Genomic DNA, 22,692 nt, shown 5'->3' on the forward strand with positions numbered 1-22,692 from the left:
ATTAAGTAATCATCACGCACGACGGATTTTGCGGATTTCATTTGTCCATCTCTCCACTTTACGACTGAATGACACAACCCACGCTCCTTATAGACCATTAGATATCCTGTTCCTGAGCACATCTAGATATATTCTTCCTTATTACATAGTACGGGCGGCGGGAAAATGGACAGCCCTCACGGTATTTGTAATGTTATTTACTCTCAATTTAATGCAACAAGGATACTTGACGCGCTGGATTACCTATTGAATGCATGGGTGTGATTGGTCATTTGAGTGTTCGATTTTGAACGTCGGCATGGAAGCTGACATGGTCTGGTTACTAATCCTACCCGAAAGACGGAAATGATGGGAACCGCGTGTTCAAGCGCGCGAGCGCGCGTGCGACTAAAAGTCTTCGATCATGTTCGGCACGACCTTCCAGCCTGCTATGAACAGCGAATTGCGCCTCGAAAGTGCCCAACGGAACATCTACCTTCCTAGGGCCACAGTAGAATGAGTCCAATTGAACAAGTCGATTTTAAAGAATGGAGAAAAAAATTGGTAGCTTCTCTTTGATTGAGCGTGTCATCCTTAGTGCAGGGGCCATGCTACTGTGAGGGAAGTCAGTGACTGATTCCAGACTCGAACCTGGGGGGTTGCAGGGATATGCTTACATCTTCTCTGTATCGTTTCAAATTGACCAAATGCCCGAAGGCAGAATGAGGAGCAAAGTTGGCCGGCTATAAAGGAGAATGGGGCAGGGGTGTGTGGGCCGGAGCTTCATTGGCGAGGTGATGACGTGCAGCTGGCAGCTGGTTGCAGCTGTTCGACGGAATCTTCTTCCTTTGCTGACGCACATGTTTTGGGACTTGATGCTGAGGGCAAGGATTGAAGAGAAGCTCTCTTCACAGGATATTGTCAGGCCTATCTTTTCCATGTGTGTAATGATCCAAAACGAGTCTTGAAGTTTTGATTGCTGCTTCTGGTCTACGGTAAGGTAAATAAGGTGGTTGTCGGCGATTCATAATGACGTCTCACTGGTGATTTGAGCCATCTCTTTGAATTCAATCCCAAGTTTACCAGACCGATGAGAAGAATCAGCATCTTGAAGTCAACTCACGAAACAGTCTAAACAAGATATATGCAAGTAATCATTTCATTTCTTTAACACACTTGAAACCCATTTAACGCCAAATTCGATCGAGGTGCATGATTTTGTTATTAAAATTTCGCTAGTAGACTCGTGGAAGACTAATAATGGTGGAAGTGTTAGTACTTACTCCGGTAAATCGTTCAAGACTTTCTCAAATGTGAAAAATTCAAGAAGAGCGCTTACCGATCAAAACTAGCACACATTCTCTCTCTCAGTCAAAAGGCTCAGAGCAATACGATTTCACCCCCGTCCTACTCCCAGGCGAGATGCCACAAGCATCGACAACAGCCTGATCCGCCGCCGCAGCAAAGCACGCATCCTCAAACTCGTTGCCGCCAAGAAAGGGATGCGGGATCACAGGCCACGCGCGCGTGCTGTAGCATTTCGCCTTCTTCTCGCTCCATTTGGATATCGTCGGCGCCGATGGATCGCCGCCCTTGACGCCGAAGAATTTGTCTTGCGGGTATTTGGCGCAGGCGGCTTGTGTTAGGCAAGGGTCTGATCTGGGGACTTGGTCGCTTCCGCACCAGCAGAAGTGGTGTCTGTCGCCGAGGGCTTGTGTGGTGAAGGCGGCCAACAGGAGTGTGATGGAGAACTTCATGGTGGGTTTATGGGTGGTTTGGGTTGTGGAAGGATATGGAGGGAAGAAATAAAGGTGCGGATGGCGTTGAGTCTTTGACTTCAAGGCCAATTGCATTTGTGTTGAATGTCTTAATTGGCAACGTTATCGATTTAGAATATCGCGTCTTAAGTCTATAGTCACATCTCAGTCTCTTAGAGATATAGTTATCTGCGAGTAATAGAACGACTGAATACTCGTTTCTACCCCAGAGCCAATTGTGTACTCGGTGGCTATCGCCATAGCGGAGTCAAGTGGCTGAATGAGTTGCTCATAGTCCTATCAATTTCTTTATATTAGTCCTGGCAGACTTCCCGCAAACTTTGATAGAGGGATCTACACCAGTACTGCCCAGAAGATCGTCGAATAGGGAAACATGAACCAAACGGCAACCCCGAGCCTGACCCATAGTGATCCAAGCTTAGTGGGAACCTTATCAATCACAACATTGACCGACTCTTATTACCCACGTAGAAGCGTTTTTATGCTGTTGGTTCTCGACGTGAAGTTCGATTCGCGTTGAAGTCAATCATCATGAATGTTATCGTAACAAAGTCTAATTAGATGAATGGAGGTCCTTGCTCGATTACACCTTATCACGCAATGATGCTTGCCAATTTTGACGACAGACAGCACGGTCCAGGGAGTAGCTTGCTCGGCGAACATGGAGACTGATTGTTTTGACTTCAAGATGTTTATATGTCTCACGTAAACTCCATAGACTTGAACCACATCGCTCATCGTCACATTTCTCGTCCTTAAGTTTCCGTTGACCAGCTGCTTCGCGCTGAACTCCAGGCACCGTTAGCCTTTGCATCAGTCTTATCAGAGCAACTGCTGGCAGTTCAATCTAGGGACACAATAGCCTGCCATGAACCTCCGATCGTTACTGGCGTTATGCGCTGGGTATCTGAGTGTCTCTGTGGACGCGGCACCGTCTAGCCCTGGCTCCGACTTGCTCTCAGTAGTGAGCCCGCGTGCAAACTGCGTGCCTAGCCAACTTTCGAGCGACACATGGAAGAAGGAGGGCGTCGACAGCTTCTTGGCCAACGCCGCGAAACATTACACAGAATACTCCTCCGATAATGTGCAGGCTCTAGGTGCATACTTGGGCGCCCCTAACTTCTTTTGCGGGGTTAGCCTGTGGTGCAATGCTGGCCAACCGTGTACACCGGTCACTTTGCCTGGGTGGTAAGCCATGCCCTTTACTTCTTATCACCCCTTCGTTACTGACGAGTCACAAAAGGTATGCCTTGATGGGTATCCAGGGCTGGAACAATTACGTCAACAATCTCAACCTCGCTGTAACCTACGCCGCCACCATCCTAAGCCTGAAACTCGCAAAGGTAGTCAACGACCTGTGGCCAGCAAAGAAGGACAACGTCACCCCCATGAAGCAGTTTCTCGCATGGGTCAACGGAATCCTAAACGCCTTCCCAACAACAGCAGCACTCGGCGCCACCGCGGGCAGCATCGCCAGCACCGTTCAAGGTGGCAACATTATTGCGGGTGGGATGATGCTCGCGCCCAGCGCGGGCGGCCAGTTCCTGCGATGGAGCGACCTGTCGAGCCAGATGGGCGGCAAAGTCGACGAGTACAAGCAGGCGATCGGAACGTACGCGAAAAAGGTCATTGACGCGCCCATCGACAACCCGACGTGGGGCATCAACAAGGTCCTGAGCGGCGGCGGCTTCCTCTCCCGCCAGACGAACATCACGCAGGACGATTTCGACACGTGGATGTACAAGACTGTCAGCGTGAACGCCATGGCTTTGCTGATGCAGGCGCAAAATGTGTACATTATCCGCACTTTCAACAAGACGGCGTGCGATGACTCGTCTGCTGCTATCCTGTGCAGGCAGGAGACGAACAGCAAGTGGACTGAGTGGAGGTTCCAGAGGCATGACAGCGATGATGATGTACCTGAGCACCGGCTTGCCGAGAAGCTTATACAGACGTATGGGCTTACCAAGGAGGAGATCTTGAAGGGGCCTGCGGACTGCTTTGATAAGCATGATTATGAGCAGCTGACGAACCCGTGGGAGACTGTGTCGGAGAAGGGTGTCGGCTTGGAGCCTGTGCAGTTGTGCAACTTTAATGTTAATGTCTGTAACATGGACGCGGCGGAGGGGGGTGAATATGGGCCTACTGATGTGTATGAGCCTGGGCATTCGGATTGGATGTGTGAGCTGCAAGGAATTACATGGACTTAAGAACGAATACGGACTAGATCAACCCATGAGAACTGGTTAACAGAATGTGGTGGAGATTGAGCTGGAGGCCCGTCAGTATAACATCATGCCAAAATACGCTACAGAGAATGGAGCATAGACTAAATACTGAGGTGATCCCCGATATATATGGCGAGTTGAGGATATCGAGAGCAAGACTGCTCATCATCTTCATTCCCCTTGACGTTTACGTCTTTATCGACTGGTGGTAAATTTCTTCATCTCTAGCCTTTGCAGACTCGCCGTCACGGTCCCTGGCTGCTTCGTATCACGTGGAAAGCGGCTTCCAGTCAAGAAGCAAGGCATAAGAGGTCTGCCTCGCAGTTATACCAACACGAACGTGACTCATCTGGCTGTTCCGACATGGTGGGGGGAAGAGTTGCAAACATAGGTGATCAAATCTGCCAGTGAGATTTGAGAATCTTGTAGTTGCTTCTGTACGATGAGTGAGGACCGCACACGTTATTCCTATTAGTGAGAGTAAGGCGAGAAAGCCGTAGATTCCATTGGACAACGGAACCACGTGTGCGTTATCCCACGTACACTAGGATTCCTGGAGTCTCTGCGTGGAGATGTGAAGGCTTGAGCAACGGAAAACCTCTGCTTTCAAGCTCAACCGGGCAGCCCAGTCATACCATCAGGCGGCAGGTATTCCCTCTGACTGCAGATTTCGGGCATTCAATTCCACACACAGGATGTAGGACCCCCTTTTCAGTTGACGCTAAATGTAGGGTGACGGGAAACGACAGGGATCGTCGATTCATGCGGCATCGCTGCATTGGCGGCGCTCAGCTGGGCCTACGCCAGGGTCGCCGAGTAATACCTATCGCGGGTACAGTACCCCGAAAAGTGATTGATGTACAAAAGGGACCGGGACTCCTTCCGCGAAGCATAGTCTGCAGACCTCACAGCTCCATGCATTGAGTCCCCCTTTCTCATGAGAACTCAATTTTTGGCTGAATCCCCACTCCGGATCACAATTACATCGCAGAAGAATCCTCATGGTATCGCGTCCATCACTGGTTAATCTTCATTATTGCCCATTATACTAACTACTCGGCAGGCACGAAGTACGATTGCTCAAGCAGCCCAGTCCAAGCAGCTCAGGCAGCTCTATATCGACCCGAGAGAGCAATAACGTCGCGAGCGTGATTTAACCGCGAAGAACAACAGCCTGGTGGACCGCACTCATCGATCACCTCGACGAGAATTGCCCAGCTGACGGCAGCTGGTGAAACGTGGCTGGAAGCGAACCATTTCCGACATCAAGGCAACTGAACGCCTCGTCAGGCGCCGGCAGGCCATTGCTGCCTGGGTGGTTAACGTCACGATGCATCGCGAGGCGGAATCCAAGGCGAAGAGTGAAGCGAGCAAGTGCGGCGGAAGGCCTGCAGCCATTATCACCCTGCATCATGCAGTAGCAAGCACCCGATAAACGCCAACATCCCAACGACTGGGCTACGTTCATCACGAGAGGCGGCTGGCTGCTGGCATCGTGACGATTACTGCAAGCTCGAGTTAACCCGCATAAATGACGGCAAATACTTTCCATCACCGCAGCCGGAGCCTGCGGTCAAGCGACTCAGGACCACCACGGCCAACTCCATCTCTATTCCCTACTCGCTCCGCCGCCCAGCCAATGTTGGGAGGAGAATGCTGAAGTATTGCATCATGGCCTGTTGCAGGAAGCCGCGCATGATTGGTTCTTCATCATTCAGCCTGGTCGATGCATAGGCGCCGAGGCAGGACGAGGAATCTCTTTAATTGGTAGCAATAGCGTGGTTGAAGTCAACTCGTGATTCGGCTAGAAGGCTATCCCACTAAGCATAGTTGAGATACGTCGTCTCCAAAGCAACTGCCGATTTGTTCTATTGTTCATGGAAGTCGTTATCAATCTTCATTTCGGACACAGGGTTGACAAGGTACGCTGGTTGACTTTCAGCGGTAGTCCAGCCGTGACGAATTGCAATAACGGTCTAGAGATCAGTCATCTCCAGATGCTGTCGTAGGATCGCGACAGGGACTAGTCTCATTGACGGCACTACAGAGGCTACAGATCATCCTTTGGCAACTTTTTCCGACATAGTCTTGGAATATAATGGAACGATAAGACCAGACATAACTCACCTGGCTTATAGCTCTCACTTCCAGCCGACTTCACGGCGTACGGCGGGCCCTGAGCTGTATTGAGGCTCGGCCGAGACTTCACTAGGTTGATAATGCTCGCTCCTTGCATATCACAAGAAATCACGATTAACATGCAAACTGACGGCGGGGGTCAGACTCTAGACGAGCGCAAGCCTGGCCAACGAGGCCGGCTCGTGGTTACACAGACACTTCTAAGGACGCAACGACTCGGCCGGAAGTAAAGAGCCCCGCATCGAACTACCCACTCACACCCAACTTCGAGTCCGTCCGGCCCCGCATCTACTATCTTGCCTTCTTTGGGGCAATGCTCGATATGAAATGATTGTCGAATCGCCTTGCTTCTGTATGTCGTCCAGCATCCTTGCCATGTGGTGAGTTGGATGCGCGTCCAGGTCGTCTTGACTCCGTCTGTATAGCCGGGCTCTTTCTGCGTTGGCGGTTCGCACGACGTTGCGCCAGCAGTATTTAAGGAGGTAACTTTGGTGGTTGTGACAATGTTCACAGTGACATGTACGCAGCAACTACCGAGTCCGCGCTTTTCACACAGAGTCTGGCGACAAGCTTATCACGAATTTGATATTCGGCAGAGAGAATAGCACCAATTAGCGATCAATATGAACTCGAACTCTGGAAGGTATGTGCGCAATGGGTACAACTGCAGTTCCTCAAACTCGCTCTTTTCGAAGATACACGCGTTACCCGCGGCATAAGTGGTCTGGTGTAGTGTGTCATTCCAGCCGTTCTGAGCCCAAGCCTAGACATAAGCATTCGACAGCAGAGTCGCAGGGGAGCATATCAGGTCAGCAGATGGACCTGTATCAATCTCAATCGTCATCGGAAGACAGCAATGCCTATCGCGTCTCGTACCAGAGCACTGATAAAAACGCAACGGTAGCGCAGCACAGGAGCAGGATTGCCGCGGATTTGGCGACGTTCGCAGGCCAATACCGAGGAAACAATCCTGATTGGGGGTCCGACACTCCATGTTCATTCATTTTGGAGTTATGACGGACGACTTGCGATAGTGGTGGCTCTGCTCCGATTGTCCATCAAAGGGAATGGTAGAAGGATTTTTCAACTAACTATAGAGCATCATCAGTGTACCACTGAGGAAGGCTGAGGAGCTCGCGGCGCATATTGTCTTGCTTGGGTTTGGGGTGCAAGGCGTTCATTGGGAAGGGTGTCGGGCATGGTACAGCCCCGTTACTGCTGCATCGTCGAGTGAGGTTCTCAGGTTATCTCGGAGCGGGTTGTCGAAAGAGTAGTGTCGTCTCTTTAAGAGCTAACATATTGAAATTTGAGTTTGCCTCTTTTTGTTCTTTTGAGTAAACCGCGACTTGGCTTTGTGCTGCCTGACTGATCGTGTCATCTCAACAACGTGGTCTCTAACCACCGGATTGAGAGTGACACTGAAAGCCTAAGCACTTGGGAGTAAAGAAGCACGCAATGTCTATCACAATCCACTGCTGCATACTGTAGGCTTTGCTGGCTACTCAGGTGCGCCGCAAAAGCGGCCGATGGGGTTAATTGCAAAGGCAGCACACGCGGGCAGGCGATGCAGGGCTCGAGACGCTTAGAGGGATGGGCAGGCACAAGGCACACTCCTCTTACGGAGAAACTTCGGTAGGGGGCAATATATGACTAAGGTCTTCGCCAACGCTGATTGTGTTCTTCCATTCAGCCTTAGACCTAACGAATTTGGGGACTAAGAAATGCGTGTCACAACCAGTGCCTGCCGTCCTATAGTTACCGAAGTCGGCGCGGGGGCCCACTTTCGGTACCCGAATGGGGCCGACATTGCTGTGGGGCGTCGGTCACCGGGCTTCGCACCAAGCTCTCGCTACTTTGATCAACATGGCATTTTTAATACTTGAAACAAGAGGACATGGCTCCTCTTCTCGATGTATTCTAATTCTACAAGCATTACGCTCGTGACGGTCAGATTCATATCGTCCCAGCAAGGCGTGGCCCCCAAAGCTTTCGGTACGATCATCGGGAGCCGGACTGATACTCGGTCATATTTCTTAAGGCTCCTTACCTTACCTTGCCTTGCCTTACATTAAGGTTGGTAAGGTAGGTATGTTGTGCCAGCGAATCTTCCAAGTGCAATGAATCAATGCAGCCACATAAGGTACTCATGCGAGGTAAGGTAAGGTAGGTAACAGGACAGAGGTGCTCAACCTCAGTGCTCACGGGTCAGGGCAGTCTCTCGCTGACTGATTGGTTGGCGTACGAAAGGTGTATAGGGCTGAGTGGACGCTTCGGGCCTTCATTGGGTCGTTTTCAAAGGGAAAGCCCTGCTGCCTGGAGGATTCCCGTACTTTGACCAATAAAGATGACCGTTGGGGCGGAGCACACCACACAGGGATACCTACGCGCAGCCGTAGCCAACCGGATGTGAACTCTTGCGCTGATGAGACGTCGAGTCCTGATGCCATCTTCATTTAAGTCCTCGAGATTCCCATCCCACGTCCACGGAGTTTTGCTCTAGCACTTCTTTCCCGGGAACCTGGATTCTCCTGATCTTTAGCATCGCTCCATGCTTTTGGGTCGGCCCTACATATACGTCTACCCATTCCCGTCCCCCTCCCTCTCGCTTTGCGCTCTGGATGAACTCTTTCGGCCCCCAATTCTAACCCGCCAAATCGACTATCTTCTACCGAACACCATATTTTGGGACAACACCTACAAACAGAAGTCCGGACGACTCTATTCAAATCACTTTTTGAACAATTCTACGACTTTCATCTCAATCTTCACGCTTCCTCGACCTCGATGTTCCATGTTCAGCAAGACCACCTGAGGGCACCCGGCAGCACTTGGCCAGGCATCCGCCAAAACCGCGAGGCGACTAATGTTTTAGGCGACCCATCAGCGGACAACTTCCTTCAAACGAGGCAATTCGGACGCCTTCCTCAGTTTGCGAACCATTGATGCCTTGGACAAGGCATCGCGAGGCAGTAAACGAGGCGGCTGGCGACCTGCTGGATGCCCCGCGCGGAGGCCTCTTGCCCGCGTCACGTTGCATCATCTGGAACTTGGAAGCGCCCCCTGTTTCTCAACGCATTTTTCTCATCACCACCTCATCGACGATTGGGTCTCATTCACTCTCGGCAAGGCAGACTTTATGCGCCCCATCAATGAGAATCGGCTCATCGCATTGGATAGCGCTTACATCCAATCTGCACTGCCTGAGGATTTTTTCCACTTCCCTTCATTTGCATGAGCTCACCTCAGGAGCTTTCCCTCCCAATCCTTCTCAAGTCATACAGTCCTGACGCCCGCCCGCCAAAGTTGGCAGGTCTCTGTTCGTATCACAACGAATGGCCGCAGTCATTAATTAACCTCGAATAGGAAGCATCTTTCATCCCGCATGCCTGCGACTCTCAGTCTCTCATGCACGGGACTTTCGATCGTCCAGTGGGACACCAGAGAGATCGAGGAGCTTGAAGTCAAGTCCACCAGACTCAATGGTCATTCATTTCGCGTATCAGCCTGCTACCTGGCTGATTTAGCCGGACGAACGGATTTCGTCACTGCAAGTTACGATCAACTTGATCTGGACCGGCCCTGTCAATGCTCCAGCTTCGTTGCAGACAACTTGCGATACGAAGATCTTCGAAGGTGTCCACGCGCTTGGGTGACCAGTGTTGATGGATCTTTCAAGCGAAAGATACACCTCATGTCAGATGCTTGACATTGCCAAACCTATGGAAAAGCATTTGGTGCTCGCCCCCGTTGCATCAGAGGGCTTGAGCATCTATGCTTGCGGTTGAGGATGCTATCACATCCAATGCTATACCACCTTACTTCACAAACAGCACAATGTATGAGCTGCGATTTATTGGAGCCACAACGACTCGACATTCCAACTTCACTACCTTTGCAGGTAGACCGGCACACTGCTTACGAACACTCAACCTGCGGGACCCATTGTGTGCTTGGAGTGGGGGCGGAACAGACTGGACGCCTTGCCAGGCTGAAGGTAGCTAACATGAACCAGACAACGATTGGACCACACGATTGAATCCTTCGGCAACCTCGCCCCCCCTGGCCGGGGACCTGCTCCCTCGATTCGAATGCCACGCCTCCCCTCAACGTTACTGCCCATACTGCGGCATTGTAGTTCAGCCGACTCTTCGACTTGGTGTCGGGTAGCCATTTGACCCTTCTATTCGTTGAACGGCCGCATTCCACCTGACGCAACCCCATCGCAAAGACACTCGCCTTTCCCCTGGGGCAAGCTCAGCCATGCAAGGGTCGGGAAGTGTATTATGTTTCCTTCAAACCACGACTTTGGATAGCAATGGTTCGCGCGCTCTGCAAGCTTACCGTATTTAAACCTGCCAAGTTGGATCCTGAGGAACCTCCATAATACACACAAACCAACGACCAGATTCGCAACCTCACGAACACCTTCCTGATACCTTGACAATCAGTCATTCACAAAGATTCACGTCCGCAACTCCGCATACGCCACCCATCCTTTCCACAAGCAAACATGGCGCACTCTGGACAGTCAGCTAATAGCGGGTACAAGATCTGGCCCCGGACGATGGATGTGAGGGGAAAAGAAGCGCGTCAGGCCGATATACTAATCCAACGGGTTCTAGCCATTCCTCCTCAAAGGGATCACACAAGTATTCGTCCAAGGAATCCAAGAAAGAGCTCGCCCAACGACGAGCTTCAGTGTACCACGACCAACCAGCTTCCGATGAGCCAAGTGCATATGGCGCCGCGTTTCGAAGCGAAGACGTCGCCGCGAGTGAGGCGCGCCATCGGGCTAGAGCCGCAGAGAACATTGCAAGGATCATGGGCCACAACGGCGGAAAGTAGGGGATGATTGGCATAGTCCTCCGTATGGGAACCGCGGCGGGAGAAACGTGTGCGAGTGGCACAGGGTGGATGCGGTACGACTGGATCAGACTTTAATCCTGGTCATGTTGGCGTTGATCGCCCGTGGCTACGATGCAGACGCCGAGATGAAGGAGAACTGATGATCGAGAGGCGTTCATGGGAAGGGAAAGATACCATAGATTCCATCGTCGGACGACTTTGGTCTGCTTCTGTAATTTGTCTAATTGAGCATACATTCGTGTTTCCAATTCTGCTACATTTCCCGCATGTGGCTGTTTCCAGCACCCCATCCACCCTATCCGTTCCATCACAAAGTACTTGTGGCGTCGTGCTACCTAGCGAGGCTTCTACCACTCATGTTTGTTGGCTTACCGACATGAACGACAAGAATCATCATCAGGACCCTCCACGTCGTACTGGTTAGTACCTCCCGATCCCCTGCCAAGGAAAGACGACTGCCGCTCCAAGTACAAGGGAAGAAGCAGGCTCGGCCTGTAAGGTAGTCGACTAGAGAAAGAAGGGTGCCTGGTGCTTTTGGGGCCATGGAAGCTGAAGAAAATGCAGTTTCAATGTTGTTCCTGCTTGCCCAAGCTGCGTTAGCGCCTCACGTTGTGGTGTTCCTGCTGATGACGGCAGATCAGTCTCTCAGTCAGGAAATGAAGACGAGGCAGGCACATGTCAAAAGCTAAGAGGTAGGCAGGCACGACGACGGGTGACTTCCTGCCTTGCCTGGTCTTTCTCGGATGACAAGCTCCGTCCTCCGCTGCCCCCTCCAATCCCGCCCACCTTGACGACACCTCTATCCAAACTGCACATTGTATCAATCGTCATCGTAAATCTTTTGCAGACAATTGGTCTTGTTGATTCAGTATCAAAATCACATGCTCGCAGAGGCATCAGCAGAGTATATCCGAGGTAGTGACCACTTCAAACCGCTAGGCAGTACACGATCAACAAAAGACTCTTATTCGATATCATCTACACCCCAAACCTCGCGGCTAGCCAGAGACCCACGAGCCCTTCCTTTTCGCATCAGTGCGATACAGCACCCATTAAACCGCCACGGCCTTCAAGAACGCCCTGCTCTCGTTGCCCTGAGTCACCTTGGCGACAGGCGTGAGATGAGCCTCGTCCGCCTCGGATCCCCCCTGCAGTTGTCGAACATACGCCTGGGCAACTCTGAGCCAATTGGCCTTCTCTCCCCGGCTTGCACCCTGTCCCTCCCACACCCATACAGCTCGGCCCGCATCGTCCAAGAGAAACACGTCTTGCTCTTCAAAGTCCGAGAGGGCAGCCTTGCTGCCATCCTTGACGAGGTCGAACCTGAGCTCCCCAGAGGCGTCGCTGAGACGGAACAGCTTCTGAGGTCGCTCGCCGGCGTGTGCCTTGGATGCTGATCGAACTGGTCTGGGACAGTGGAAACCAGACTGAGGCGTATCGTCGCTGCCTCCGAGAAGAGTGACGATGACGCGAGATCTCGATTCCTCTTGGGCCAGAACCTCGACGTCGATGTGCTTTGCCAGCGTCATGTCGTTGACAACCTGAGCAGCCTTGGCCTTCTCCATCGGGCTGCAGCTCTTGCCCTGCCACTGCCAAATTTTGTCGCCAGTGTCGAGCACGAAAACGTCGTCCTCGTCCAAGCTTTGCCACGTTGGCTCAACTTCGTGCACAACAACGCCGTTGGCACCGACTGACGGGTTCTTGAAGATACGCAACAGGGTAAGAATCTCCTCCTTGGGCTCCTCGTCTTCGACATGACGGAAGCCAGATCTCACTCCACCAGAGCGGATTTGGATGCGAGGGAAGAGCTCAAGGAACGCATCAGACGGCGCTGACTGCAGCTCACGATGCTGCGTCGCCGCCCCGTGTAGGAACTCATCGAGCTCTACCGTCTTGTACGCAGCGGTACCAGCCTCGTCCTGCGATGTATGGGCACCGAGCCAAAAGAAGATGCCATGGCCTAGCTTCTCGGCATCGTCTTTGCTCCCAACCTTGTATGAGTTAAGGACGATGTAGCTGTCGCCATCCATAAACTGACCATACTTCTCCTTAGGCCATGGCTTGACCTCGAATTCCTCGATACGCCAGACATAAAGCCCGGCAGCTTGGCCAACCTTGCCTTCATTCCAAGCTGGCTCGGTAGCGGCGGAGTTGTACTTCACTTGGTGGTCAATGTCCGTGCCAATGAGCTCGACATTGCTGTCCTTGATGTCGTACTCAGTCGGATGCACAAGGCCTTGGTTTGGCGCCATGATTGATTAATTCGATTTTGCTCAAAAAATCTAAAGAGATTGGTCTAGTTGTTTTCCACGATTGATTCGCTTGCCAAAGTCTGAAGAAGAAATCGAGGTTGAAGATGACGGGGGGAGAACCAGGAACAGCGTTTCAACGAACGTCATGGCACACACGGACGCTGTCTGTGGCTCAGCCAGTCACAGTGGATCGAAGCTCCTCAGCTTGTGCGGGGATCAGCAGTTTCAATTGGGTCGATCTGCCAGCTTTCCTTGCGGCTGTATCGCGAAGCCACACGAGATCCATCAATGAGGTACAATGCCCCACGAACGCCTCAACCAAGTCCCTCAAAGCCTCCAGCGCCAGCCCAGCTTCCATGATATTTGCTGTCTAAAAGTGGAAACAATACTCGATATGTCAAGGGAATAAAACAAGGAAAATCAACTCGCAGCATTGACCTCAGCCTCAGCCTCAGTTGAAGGGAGTGCTGAAGCCCAGCCAATCCGACTCTGGGTCTGGTACTCCGGTTGTCCTCATGGAATCGCCGCCTAACCCGCTCATCACTTGTGGCTGCAATAAATTCGTCTGGCCGTTGGTTGCCCGTGAGATTGGCTCGGACATCTTGGGATAGTTGAAAAAGTCGAAAACGTCAATGTTGTCCAGTTCGCTCAACGAAGTCACTTGAGTCGATGTCGGTTCCATGCCGGAGCGTCGTGTGGAGGATGTCAAGGTTACCAGATCGTGGGCACTCCTGAGGCATTGCTGTTAGCACGGTCCGGGCGCGGTAAGACATCGTATGGGTTTACTCACTTCCTCATCGCGGTAAAGCTCATGTCGCCTTGTCGCCCTCGCTGTACCACCCGAGCGAGAATTTTGGCGTAATTGTTTGCTACCTCCCAGTACTGTCCAACATGGCGAAGCGTTTCGATGAAAAAGTCAATCTTGGGATCAACGGGACACCCAACAGTTGCGGCGTGGATAAGCAGCAACCTAGCGGCTACCCACAACGAAAAGGCGAATGGCGGCCCCAAGAGATCCAGACCGTTGGCCTCGAAGACGTCCTGCGCAATATCGCCGAGACTTTGCACGGCAGACAAGCACCTCTGCATGGCATAGTGCGATGGGACGAAGATGTGAGATCTCACAGTGGGGTACGCAGCCGAGGAATGCAGACGCACCACAGACGTGACATATGCGCTATGCAGCATGAACCAGTTGGCGACGCGGCTCGCGGGATCTGAATGGCACAAAGCCGAGATCCTGCTATACTCGCTGGGCAAGCTTTGCAACCAGTTGTCAAGCGCACCGTCCAGCGATCTATATGTGTTCCGCCAAACGGCCATTTCTGACGACGATGTTACGTCAATGGGTGTTTTGAGAAAGTCGTGGACCTTGCTCAGTATACGCAGGATCTCGCAGTGGTACGAGAAACTGCCGAGGTTTTCGGGTTTATTGATAGTCGGGCTGCCGGTTTGGTCGGATGACGGACTCCATGACTTCGTCTCAACGGGAACGTTTCTCGAAAAGAGGTCGTATGAACACGGCAAACCGCGCTTCATCTTTTTGTCGTCGAGCATGAAGTCGAACGTCGTTGTCGCGATCGTCGCGTACCGATCAAGAAGATAAACCATCCAGCAAAGCCGTCGACGACCCTCGTCTTCGATCCAAGATTCTGGCCGACCCATCGCCACTCGACGGATCGAGCCCGTGTGCGGCGTCTCCTCTGCTTCGGCCGTGAGATACACGCTGCTCTCTTCGCAGAGTTCCAGCTGTCTCACGTTTTGCGAGAGCAACGCAAGCATGTTCCAACCGCGCGGCCCATTTGAGGTCCCCAACTCGTCTAGGCAAAGTATCACCAAAGCCCTCAACGCGGCAATGCTCACGTTCTCCATCGCGTATATCTGCACCCTGTGTTTCGACACTGCATGGTAGTGTGACCGCATGTCGGGCGACAACCGCGGGTCTTTCATAAACCTGAGCGTCGTTGCTACTATGGCATGTAACAAGACACGATCGGCTTCGTTGAGGGAGGTCGAACCAAAAAATGCACCAAATGTCGTTTTGCGATCCAAGATTGGACACCACGTGTTGCAATGTTTGAAGTACAGGTCGACGAGCGTGTATAGCATGTCGTGAGGCGGGAATTCCGAGACAGTCGGGACGGAAGATGGATCTTTTCGAGGCCCGTTGACGCTGGGTGATGCGCCTGCTTGGCTGAAGGACTCGCCTGCGGATAGATTCAAGAGAGCCTGAACCGAAGTTCTGTCACCATTCTGCAACGCCTCTTGCGCATCACCGCCCTGCCAGAAAGGGCTCGAGAAGGCTGGCGTTCTTCCGTTCGTCGTTGGCCCCCCTCTTGGAAGTCCGGGAGCTGGACTGACGCCATTTGCATTTCCATCAGGACGGAATCCCTCGATTTGAGATGGCGCCTGATTGCTGATGGATGGCGAATGAGCCTGTGATGTGGCGACGTGGTCGTGGGCAATGTGATCTTCTACACGACGGCCAAGAGCCTGCAAGAGAGCATCGAGCCTGTTGACCTTTGCTTCAAGTTCAAGACTGAAACCGATACGGCTACCCGGCTTCTGTCTTTCGAGATAGACGCATGTTCGGTTGTGACGGGCACACCAGGAACATGCGGGCTCTGCACGATCGCACTTGACTTTCCTCGCCTTGCATAGTTCGCATCTGGATTTGCGTCAGTCGATGGCCATGCATCTCATTTGGGGGGCCACACAATCAGAAGCGCACAACATACGATGTCTTTTGGTGCTTCTCCCTCTTACGCTTCCTCGGTGCACCGGCCGAGCCATTGTTGGTCGTGTCTTCACCACTTGAGCCCTCGTCGTGGCTGAACACCGAGTTCGCTTCCTCCTCGGCCATTTGTTGCGGACGTGCATTCGTGTCTAGCATATCTGTCCCATGGTCGTGGGAACTCCACATTTCCCGTTTTTACTTTGATGGACTGCGAAGGTGTTGCTCTTATCAGGGCCCTTTTTAGATGGAGCCGTGAGGAGCCTGGCCGAATTTGATGTCAGGAAGTGGTCATTTCACTCACGAGCGGGCGTGCAGCAAGCAGTAAAAGGCAGGCTAGCGAATTGCCTCAGCCGGCCGGGATGCTGGAGAGAGTGAAGGATTGCGCCGCAGCACCTTGGGGCGCATGGGGCATATCCGGCCTTGTCCGCGTTGGTTGGCCGGGTCGATGGGCGAAACGTGGGCAGCCGAATCCAGGAGCGAGTCTCAGTACCGTCTGTGTGTATACGGAGTAGTAGTGCTGGTGTCAGCGCTGCAGTCGCTGCAGTGTCAGTCAGTCCAGTCAGTTTGTTGTGTGCGCGAACCTGCAGAGTGCAGTCTGCAAGTCGAAGCAACGAGTGGAGAGAGATGGAAGACAAGCACCGAGTCTTCAGCGAGAGGCAAAAAGGACTAGTCGACTAGGTGGAAAAGACTCGGGAAGCCAAGGCCGCGATGAGGGACTTTGTCAGCAAGCGCTCGAGTGTCTGAGTCTGACCAAGTGTGAGAGGGGGACGGGGTCCTTCGGTGTTCTCTCCCGACACGCCATTTGAAGAGAAAGCTGGCACGGAGGGCAGAAAAAAAAAAGAGAGAGAGAGAGAGAGAGAGAGAGAGAGATCCAGTTGTCGGCCCACTCTCGTCCACAATAAGAGTTGGATCTCTTGCGCAACTCTGTCACCGTCCCTTACTTTACGCGGTCTGACCGTCCTGTCTGTCTGCGCTGCCAACTAATATCGGGACAAACATAGTATACATATTACATACAAAGACTGCGGAAGACGACGGAACCGTGTACAGTACCAGATGAAGACTCCGCCGTGCCGCCAATGCGCACCAACCAACCACTTACGCCCGGCATCCTCGTTTTCCCGGAAACCCATTACACACAGCATCCGCCCACAGCATGGGATGGACGGAACGGACGAGGGGAGATCGCTGCATCCAATGATGAGCCCTTGGGGGCGATTACGATAACCAGAGCCATCTCCGAAGCCACCAGGCATGACACTGGCACGCTGGTCACTACATACAACGGAACAACGGTGCTAATACAGACTACCGCAAGACATGCAGGAACCGCGCCGCCTCTGTTAGACAGTTCCCCTCAATCTTCTTCTCCAAGTTTGCTACCGAAAACCCCCCTCCCATACGGCAAACAGCGCCGCACCCCGGCCACTCCGAACTCTCCCCCGCTCCCTATGGTTCCCCTGTCAAGCCTGCTACCGCGAGGATCATCCATGGGGCGATGCAACCGTCAAAGGTGGGGGTAAACGGCAGTGGCTTCGACGATGTCTTCTTCCACAGGCCCAAGACGCAGTAGTCACCGGGTGGCTGATAGGTAGGCTACAAGCCTACAGCTAACAACGCCCACAGCGAGAGGAGGTTCCTTCTTCAATACGCCCCCGGAACAAGGCCGCGCAGCACTCTGAGGATTGCGATGAAGTCACTGCATTCCGCTTCTGCCTGCTTCACGACTCAGTTCGAACGGGGTCATTGATGACGATTTACGCTCCGATCATCCGGATTTTACAAGGAATATGCGCACGTGGATACGGGTCAAGACAGCAATGCAACCGCGGCTTTCCCTGAAGCCGTTGACTTGGCACTCTTACAAAAGACTTGCATCGGTGAACAGGGCATACGAACCAACTTCTGGCGCACAAAATCGAGTTTGCGACAGAGGCAAAATGCGTCATAATGCCGTGCTACCTATGATACAGATTGGATTTTTCTTCTCCAAACGGCGCCGGATAGCATGTGCGTGCGCCCATCGTGATTGGACCTTCCAAACAACAGACTGTGGTATATCGAAACGAAGAAAAAGAAGACATTATCACGTGAAGAACTCCCAAGCAAAACCCCTCTAGCTCGACCAGCCCTTGCTCATCTGGACGGCCTTCTCCCAGCGGCCGAAGCGCTCAGAGGCATCCTCTTCGGAGATCTGGGGCTTGAAGATGGTGCGGCCCTCAAGGTTGACGTCCTTCAATTCATCGAAGCTCTTCCAGACGCCCACAGCAAAGCCTGCCGCGATGGCCGCGCCGAGGGCAGTGGTCTCGCGCATGCCTGGGCGGTTGACAGGGATGCCAATGATGTCGGACTGGGTCTATTACGGAGTGCATGGGTCAGCTTGATTTCTCCGCCCGAGGCTCGGAAAAGGTCCGGGGGTTCTATTCTTACCTGCATGACGAGATCGGAGTTGCACATGCCACCGTCAACGGCGAGCTCAGTAAGGGCTGCACCGCTGTCCTTCTCCATTGAGTCTAAGATGGCCTTGGTCTGGAAGCAGGTGGCCTCAAGGGTGGCGCGGGCGATGTGGCCACGCTGGGTGTAGGCGGTGATACCGAAGATGGTTCCCCGGGCATCGTCGATCCAGTACGGCGCAAACAGTCCACTGAAGGCAGTGACGAAGGTGCAACCACCATTGTCCTCAACCGTCTCGGCGAGTGCGCTGAGCTTGGAGGAAGACTCCATAAAGCCAAAGTTGTCGACCAGGAATTTGACACTGGATCCTGCAACAGCAATGGAACCCTCGAGAGCATACATGGTCTTGCCAGGGCCAAAGTCGAAAGCGACAGTGGTCAAGAGACCGTGTGATGAAATGACGGGCTTGGGTCCGATATTATAGAGCAAGAAGCAACCCGTGCCATACGTGTTCTTTGCGAGACCAGCCGTGAAGCCCTTCTGACCGACCAGAGCGGCGGACTGATCACCCAAGCAACCGGTGATTTTGGTACCGCTAAGAACAGTGTTGTGGAGCGTACCATACGCCTCGGGGTCAGAAGAACGAACAATCTTGGCCAGCTTGACCTTCTTGGGGTCGATTCTGAACCAATCAATGAGGTCCTCGTCGTACTTGAGAGTGTGAATGTTCATGAACATGGTACGGGCTGCGTTGGAGGGATCCGAGACGTAGACGTCGCGTGCAGTGCCGCCGTTCAGCTTGTAGACCAACCAGGTGTCAATAGTACCAAAGGCCAGAACACCACGCTCGTACGCATCCTTGACCTCAGGGCTGTTCTCCAGAAGCCAAAGCAGCTTGCCGACGGAGGGGTATGTAGAGAGGGGAAGACCGCATCGCTGGGTGAGCTCGCTTGCGCCGAGACGCTGCTTCAGACGTCGAACGAGATCCTTGGTACGGGTGTCGGTCCAGACGATGGCATTATACAGAGCCTTGCCGGTGGTCCTATCCCAAAGGACGGTGGTCTCTCTCTGGTTGGTAATGCCTACAGCCTTGATCTGGTCGCGGGAGTGGCCCTGAGTCTCGAAAGCCTGGACGGCGCCGTCAATGCACGTCTCGACGGAAGCAACGAGCTCCTCGGGGTCATGCTCGTGCCAGCTGTCGCAATGGGGTTAATTTCTTACTCGGCGCAATACTCTGAAGCGCCAATGGTGGTCGCAGAGGTAGAATGGCTTACCCTGGGTTGGGGTAGATCTGCTTGAACTCGAGCTGATGAGTAGCAACAACCTCACCGTGGGGGTTGAAGATGAGGAAGCGGGTGCTCGTGGTGCCCTGGTCAATGGCACCAACAAAGGAGATGTTGGAGCCAGCACCCCCGTTTACAGAAGTGGGAGACATGGTGTCTGAAGTTTGTTTAACTCGGCTGGGGAGAAGAGACGAGAGCATTCAAAGACGACAACGGCGTGGCGCGGCAGCGGCAGAGAAGTGAAAGGGACGGACGATTTTGGGTATCTTGTTGGACGGGATGAGGAGAAGGGAGTGAGAGAGACACACGACAAAAGACTAAAGTTTCACGGGCTGACAAAAATATTTGTAGGTGCCGCGCATGTGGGAAACTCTCAGCTCTTCAGCAGCCAGCTCCAGTTCTCGGAAGCGCAAAGCAAAAGGGCACGCGGCGTGTCGGGTTAGCTCCCTCCATGGGGAACAAACAGCTTTCTTCGAGAGCTACCCCTCATTTCCATGCATCTCTCCTACCCCATCCCCAGATCGTGTGGAGATGTCACGAGATGAGCACCAAGGAGCTGGGCTTGGGTCGAGGATGGAAAAACCCGCTGGACTGTCAAAGGGGGGGTCCCCGGATGCAAGACCAATCCCCACTGGGGAAATGCGAACGGATCGAACGGGGTTACGTTGGAAGTGTTCTAAAGAATCTGACAGGCCGGCGAATCCTTCCACGCGAGAAGCCGGAACGAGAGATGCAAGCAACCGGTCGGTCTGTCAGTCTATCTGTCTGCGTACCACTGCTCCGGTATCGAACGAGTCTATACGTATAGGGTACCATGGGTGTGTAGGTACTTGTTGGTCGTCTACACGGGTATCCATAGTAGACTGACTACCTTGACAGCTGACTGGCATATTAACCGTTTAGGTTGTTGGTAAGTTGTTGGTAACTTGATAGGTATTCGTACGGACTCGGGACTAGGCATGCGAGAAAGTTGGGGGAGCAATGTTTCGGGGTGGATGCCCCGAGTTACTTCGGTCATTGTTCGACATTGGCAAGCAACGTCGGCCGTGAGCAGCGAGCAAAAGTGGAGGAGGACGGGGGCCGGATCACCTCGTGATGGGGCTGATGTCATTCCAGCTCGCACTGCAACAGCAGCAGTTTCGGTCTGCGTCGGCGAACTCCCACGGAGGCATCGGTGGGTCCGGCCGTATGCCGGGCTTTTATCTCTTTATGAAGCACCGGTGGCCCGAGGCTCGCCCCAGAAAGCGGGGTCGACTACGAGCAAAGGCGGCATGCTACCTTGAGTCGTCGAGTTTCTCTACGAACTAAACCAAGCACCTTGGCAGGCATGCAGGTCACTGGTCGAGCAGAAAAGTAGATGGGCTGGTGGCCTTGCCTACATGGGCTAGAGCTGGACGGGAGGAGGATGCAGCGGCCACCTCCGCGCCCGCGTGCGGTGCCTGCGCCTCTGGTTTGCTGGCTGGGTCTTTTTTTCTCCTTTGGCGTTTGCTACTGGTTCTGCTACTAGTTGCTGCTGATGCTATTTTGCGCACACGAACAGGTGACACATTGTCAGCATGGAAAAGGCAAAGACGCCGGGCCGGGGGGATCTTTGCGACCCCATTCCAACGAGGGCATGTCCATGTTCGTTGTCTTAAAGGCCATACATACTATGTATCCAGCGGCAAATGGGATTCGGCGCCGGGGACAACCGACCAACCATAGGCGACAATTGCAACGAGATTCCAACGCCAACGCTAGAAGCAGTGGCCGAACGAACGAACGAACGAACAAACCAACAGACTAATCTGCCAGTCATTCCAATCAAGAGTCTGGACTCTTGCGGATACTTGGTCCAAAGAGTGAAGAGAGTCTTCTCTTTCTGGGCCATCCCGAATGGCTAGGTATGCAGCAATGGCAGAAACCTCTTCCCCCATGGGCCATGAACCCATAGACAATTGCTCCAAACCATTTGCCGACCTGCATGCGTTTCGAAAAGAACACCATTGACACCCCCTGCTCGACCATCGCGCTCATCGTCTTGTCAAAAACGGGACAAGACCGACAAACCATCTCCCACATCGCTGACCTGGTTCCCCTCCACTACGTTGCACCCGCCCTCCCACCTTTCATTTCATTTGTCCAATTTCGAGTAACCAACTGCGGGGAAAGAGGCGAAAGTCCCGTTACGAAGCAGACCAAGAACAACGCCGGGCCCGGCTTGCTTGGGACCAGCTGGAGCATTTGGACGGAATTGGTTTGCCTGGGGGCTGGAGGATTGGCATGGACGGGACCAACGGAAAGAATCTACTTCTGCGGCCTGTCAGTGCTGCAGAGAAGAGAAGAGGGCTCATAGTGGCCTCGGCTCGCCGTGTAGAGTTTTTCTCTTGCTTATCGTCTTTTCCCCATCTGGTTGTGGACGGCTAACGTCATTGGAAGAAACGCTTGAACCTTGGCCGGCGGAAACGAGAGACACAGAAAAAATAAAAAATGAGCCGCAAATGGGTTTCAACGGGAAGTAGTCCGTCTCTTCTCTTACTTCGGTCGACACCACGGAACGCCGCGCACCACCACACGCCAATGATGATAGGCGTACCCTTCGTGTATGACGTTTTTGCCGCGGCTGGTTACATAGTTTTGGTGTGGTGTGGCTCGCACGCGCTCGTCACTGTCAGATTTGGTCCATGGACGATGGAGCGGCTCCACCACCTCTCAATGGACCCTTGGCGTCCATCGCCCGGGCCCCAGATGGCTTTCAGGGATGCATCATGGAAGAGGCAATCTTCCGATCTGATCAGTCAGAGTTCAAACTCGGCTTTAATCAATCGGCAAACCAGGGAGCAAGGACGACAAGCTGTGGCACAGGCAGGTCAGGAGACTTTCAGTACATACTTTGCAAGCAAGCAAGGTATCCGTAACCCTACAGTAAGGAGGCACGCAGGTATCCCCCCGATCTCCCCCAGATTCTGCTTTGTAACTGGACAAAGCTTGGGGAAAGCTGACTGACTGGAAACAAGCAAGAGAATTGAGTTGCTGCATACGACGACTTGGCCCCGC

General features: G+C 53.1%; 5 protein-coding genes across 5 annotated transcripts; 1 reads left to right on the top strand and 4 right to left on the bottom strand.

Annotated features, from left to right (window-relative positions):
* Positions 1-1,346: 1,346 nt before the first annotated feature.
* N0V96_001279 (uncharacterized protein) lies at positions 1,347-1,736 on the bottom strand (the record flags this gene model as incomplete). Its single annotated transcript, XM_053192079.1, has 1 exon — positions 1,347-1,736. The coding sequence occupies one exon, from the start codon at positions 1,734-1,736 to the stop codon at positions 1,347-1,349; it is 390 nt and encodes a 129-aa protein (XP_053050687.1).
* An 889-nt stretch (positions 1,737-2,625) lies between these two features.
* Positions 2,626-4,085, top strand: N0V96_001280 (uncharacterized protein; the record flags this gene model as incomplete). The annotated part of the gene is made up of 3 exons (XM_065756194.1): positions 2,626-2,945; positions 3,001-3,859; positions 4,011-4,085. The coding sequence occupies 3 exons, from the start codon at positions 2,626-2,628 to the stop codon at positions 4,083-4,085; spliced, it is 1,254 nt and encodes a 417-aa protein (XP_065615434.1).
* A 7,957-nt stretch (positions 4,086-12,042) lies between these two features.
* On the bottom strand, positions 12,043-13,242 carry N0V96_001281 (uncharacterized protein; the record flags this gene model as incomplete). Its single annotated transcript, XM_065756195.1, has 1 exon — positions 12,043-13,242. The coding sequence occupies one exon, from the start codon at positions 13,240-13,242 to the stop codon at positions 12,043-12,045; it is 1,200 nt and encodes a 399-aa protein (XP_065615435.1).
* Positions 13,243-13,693: 451 nt separating this feature from the next.
* On the bottom strand, positions 13,694-16,135 carry N0V96_001282 (uncharacterized protein; the record flags this gene model as incomplete). Its single annotated transcript, XM_053192075.2, has 3 exons — positions 13,694-13,973; positions 14,033-15,910; positions 15,981-16,135. The coding sequence occupies 3 exons, from the start codon at positions 16,133-16,135 to the stop codon at positions 13,694-13,696; spliced, it is 2,313 nt and encodes a 770-aa protein (XP_053050683.2).
* Positions 16,136-18,095: 1,960 nt separating this feature from the next.
* Positions 18,096-19,808, bottom strand: GUT1_1 (Glycerol kinase; the record flags this gene model as incomplete). Its single annotated transcript, XM_053192074.1, has 3 exons — positions 18,096-18,335; positions 18,410-19,568; positions 19,648-19,808. The coding sequence occupies 3 exons, from the start codon at positions 19,806-19,808 to the stop codon at positions 18,096-18,098; spliced, it is 1,560 nt and encodes a 519-aa protein (XP_053050682.1).
* Positions 19,809-22,692: the final 2,884 nt, after the last annotated feature.

Source organism: Colletotrichum fioriniae, assembly GCF_027942845.1.
Source record: "Colletotrichum fioriniae strain IMI 355084 chromosome Unknown scaffold_1, whole genome shotgun sequence".
NCBI lineage: Eukaryota > Fungi > Ascomycota > Sordariomycetes > Glomerellales > Glomerellaceae > Colletotrichum > Colletotrichum fioriniae.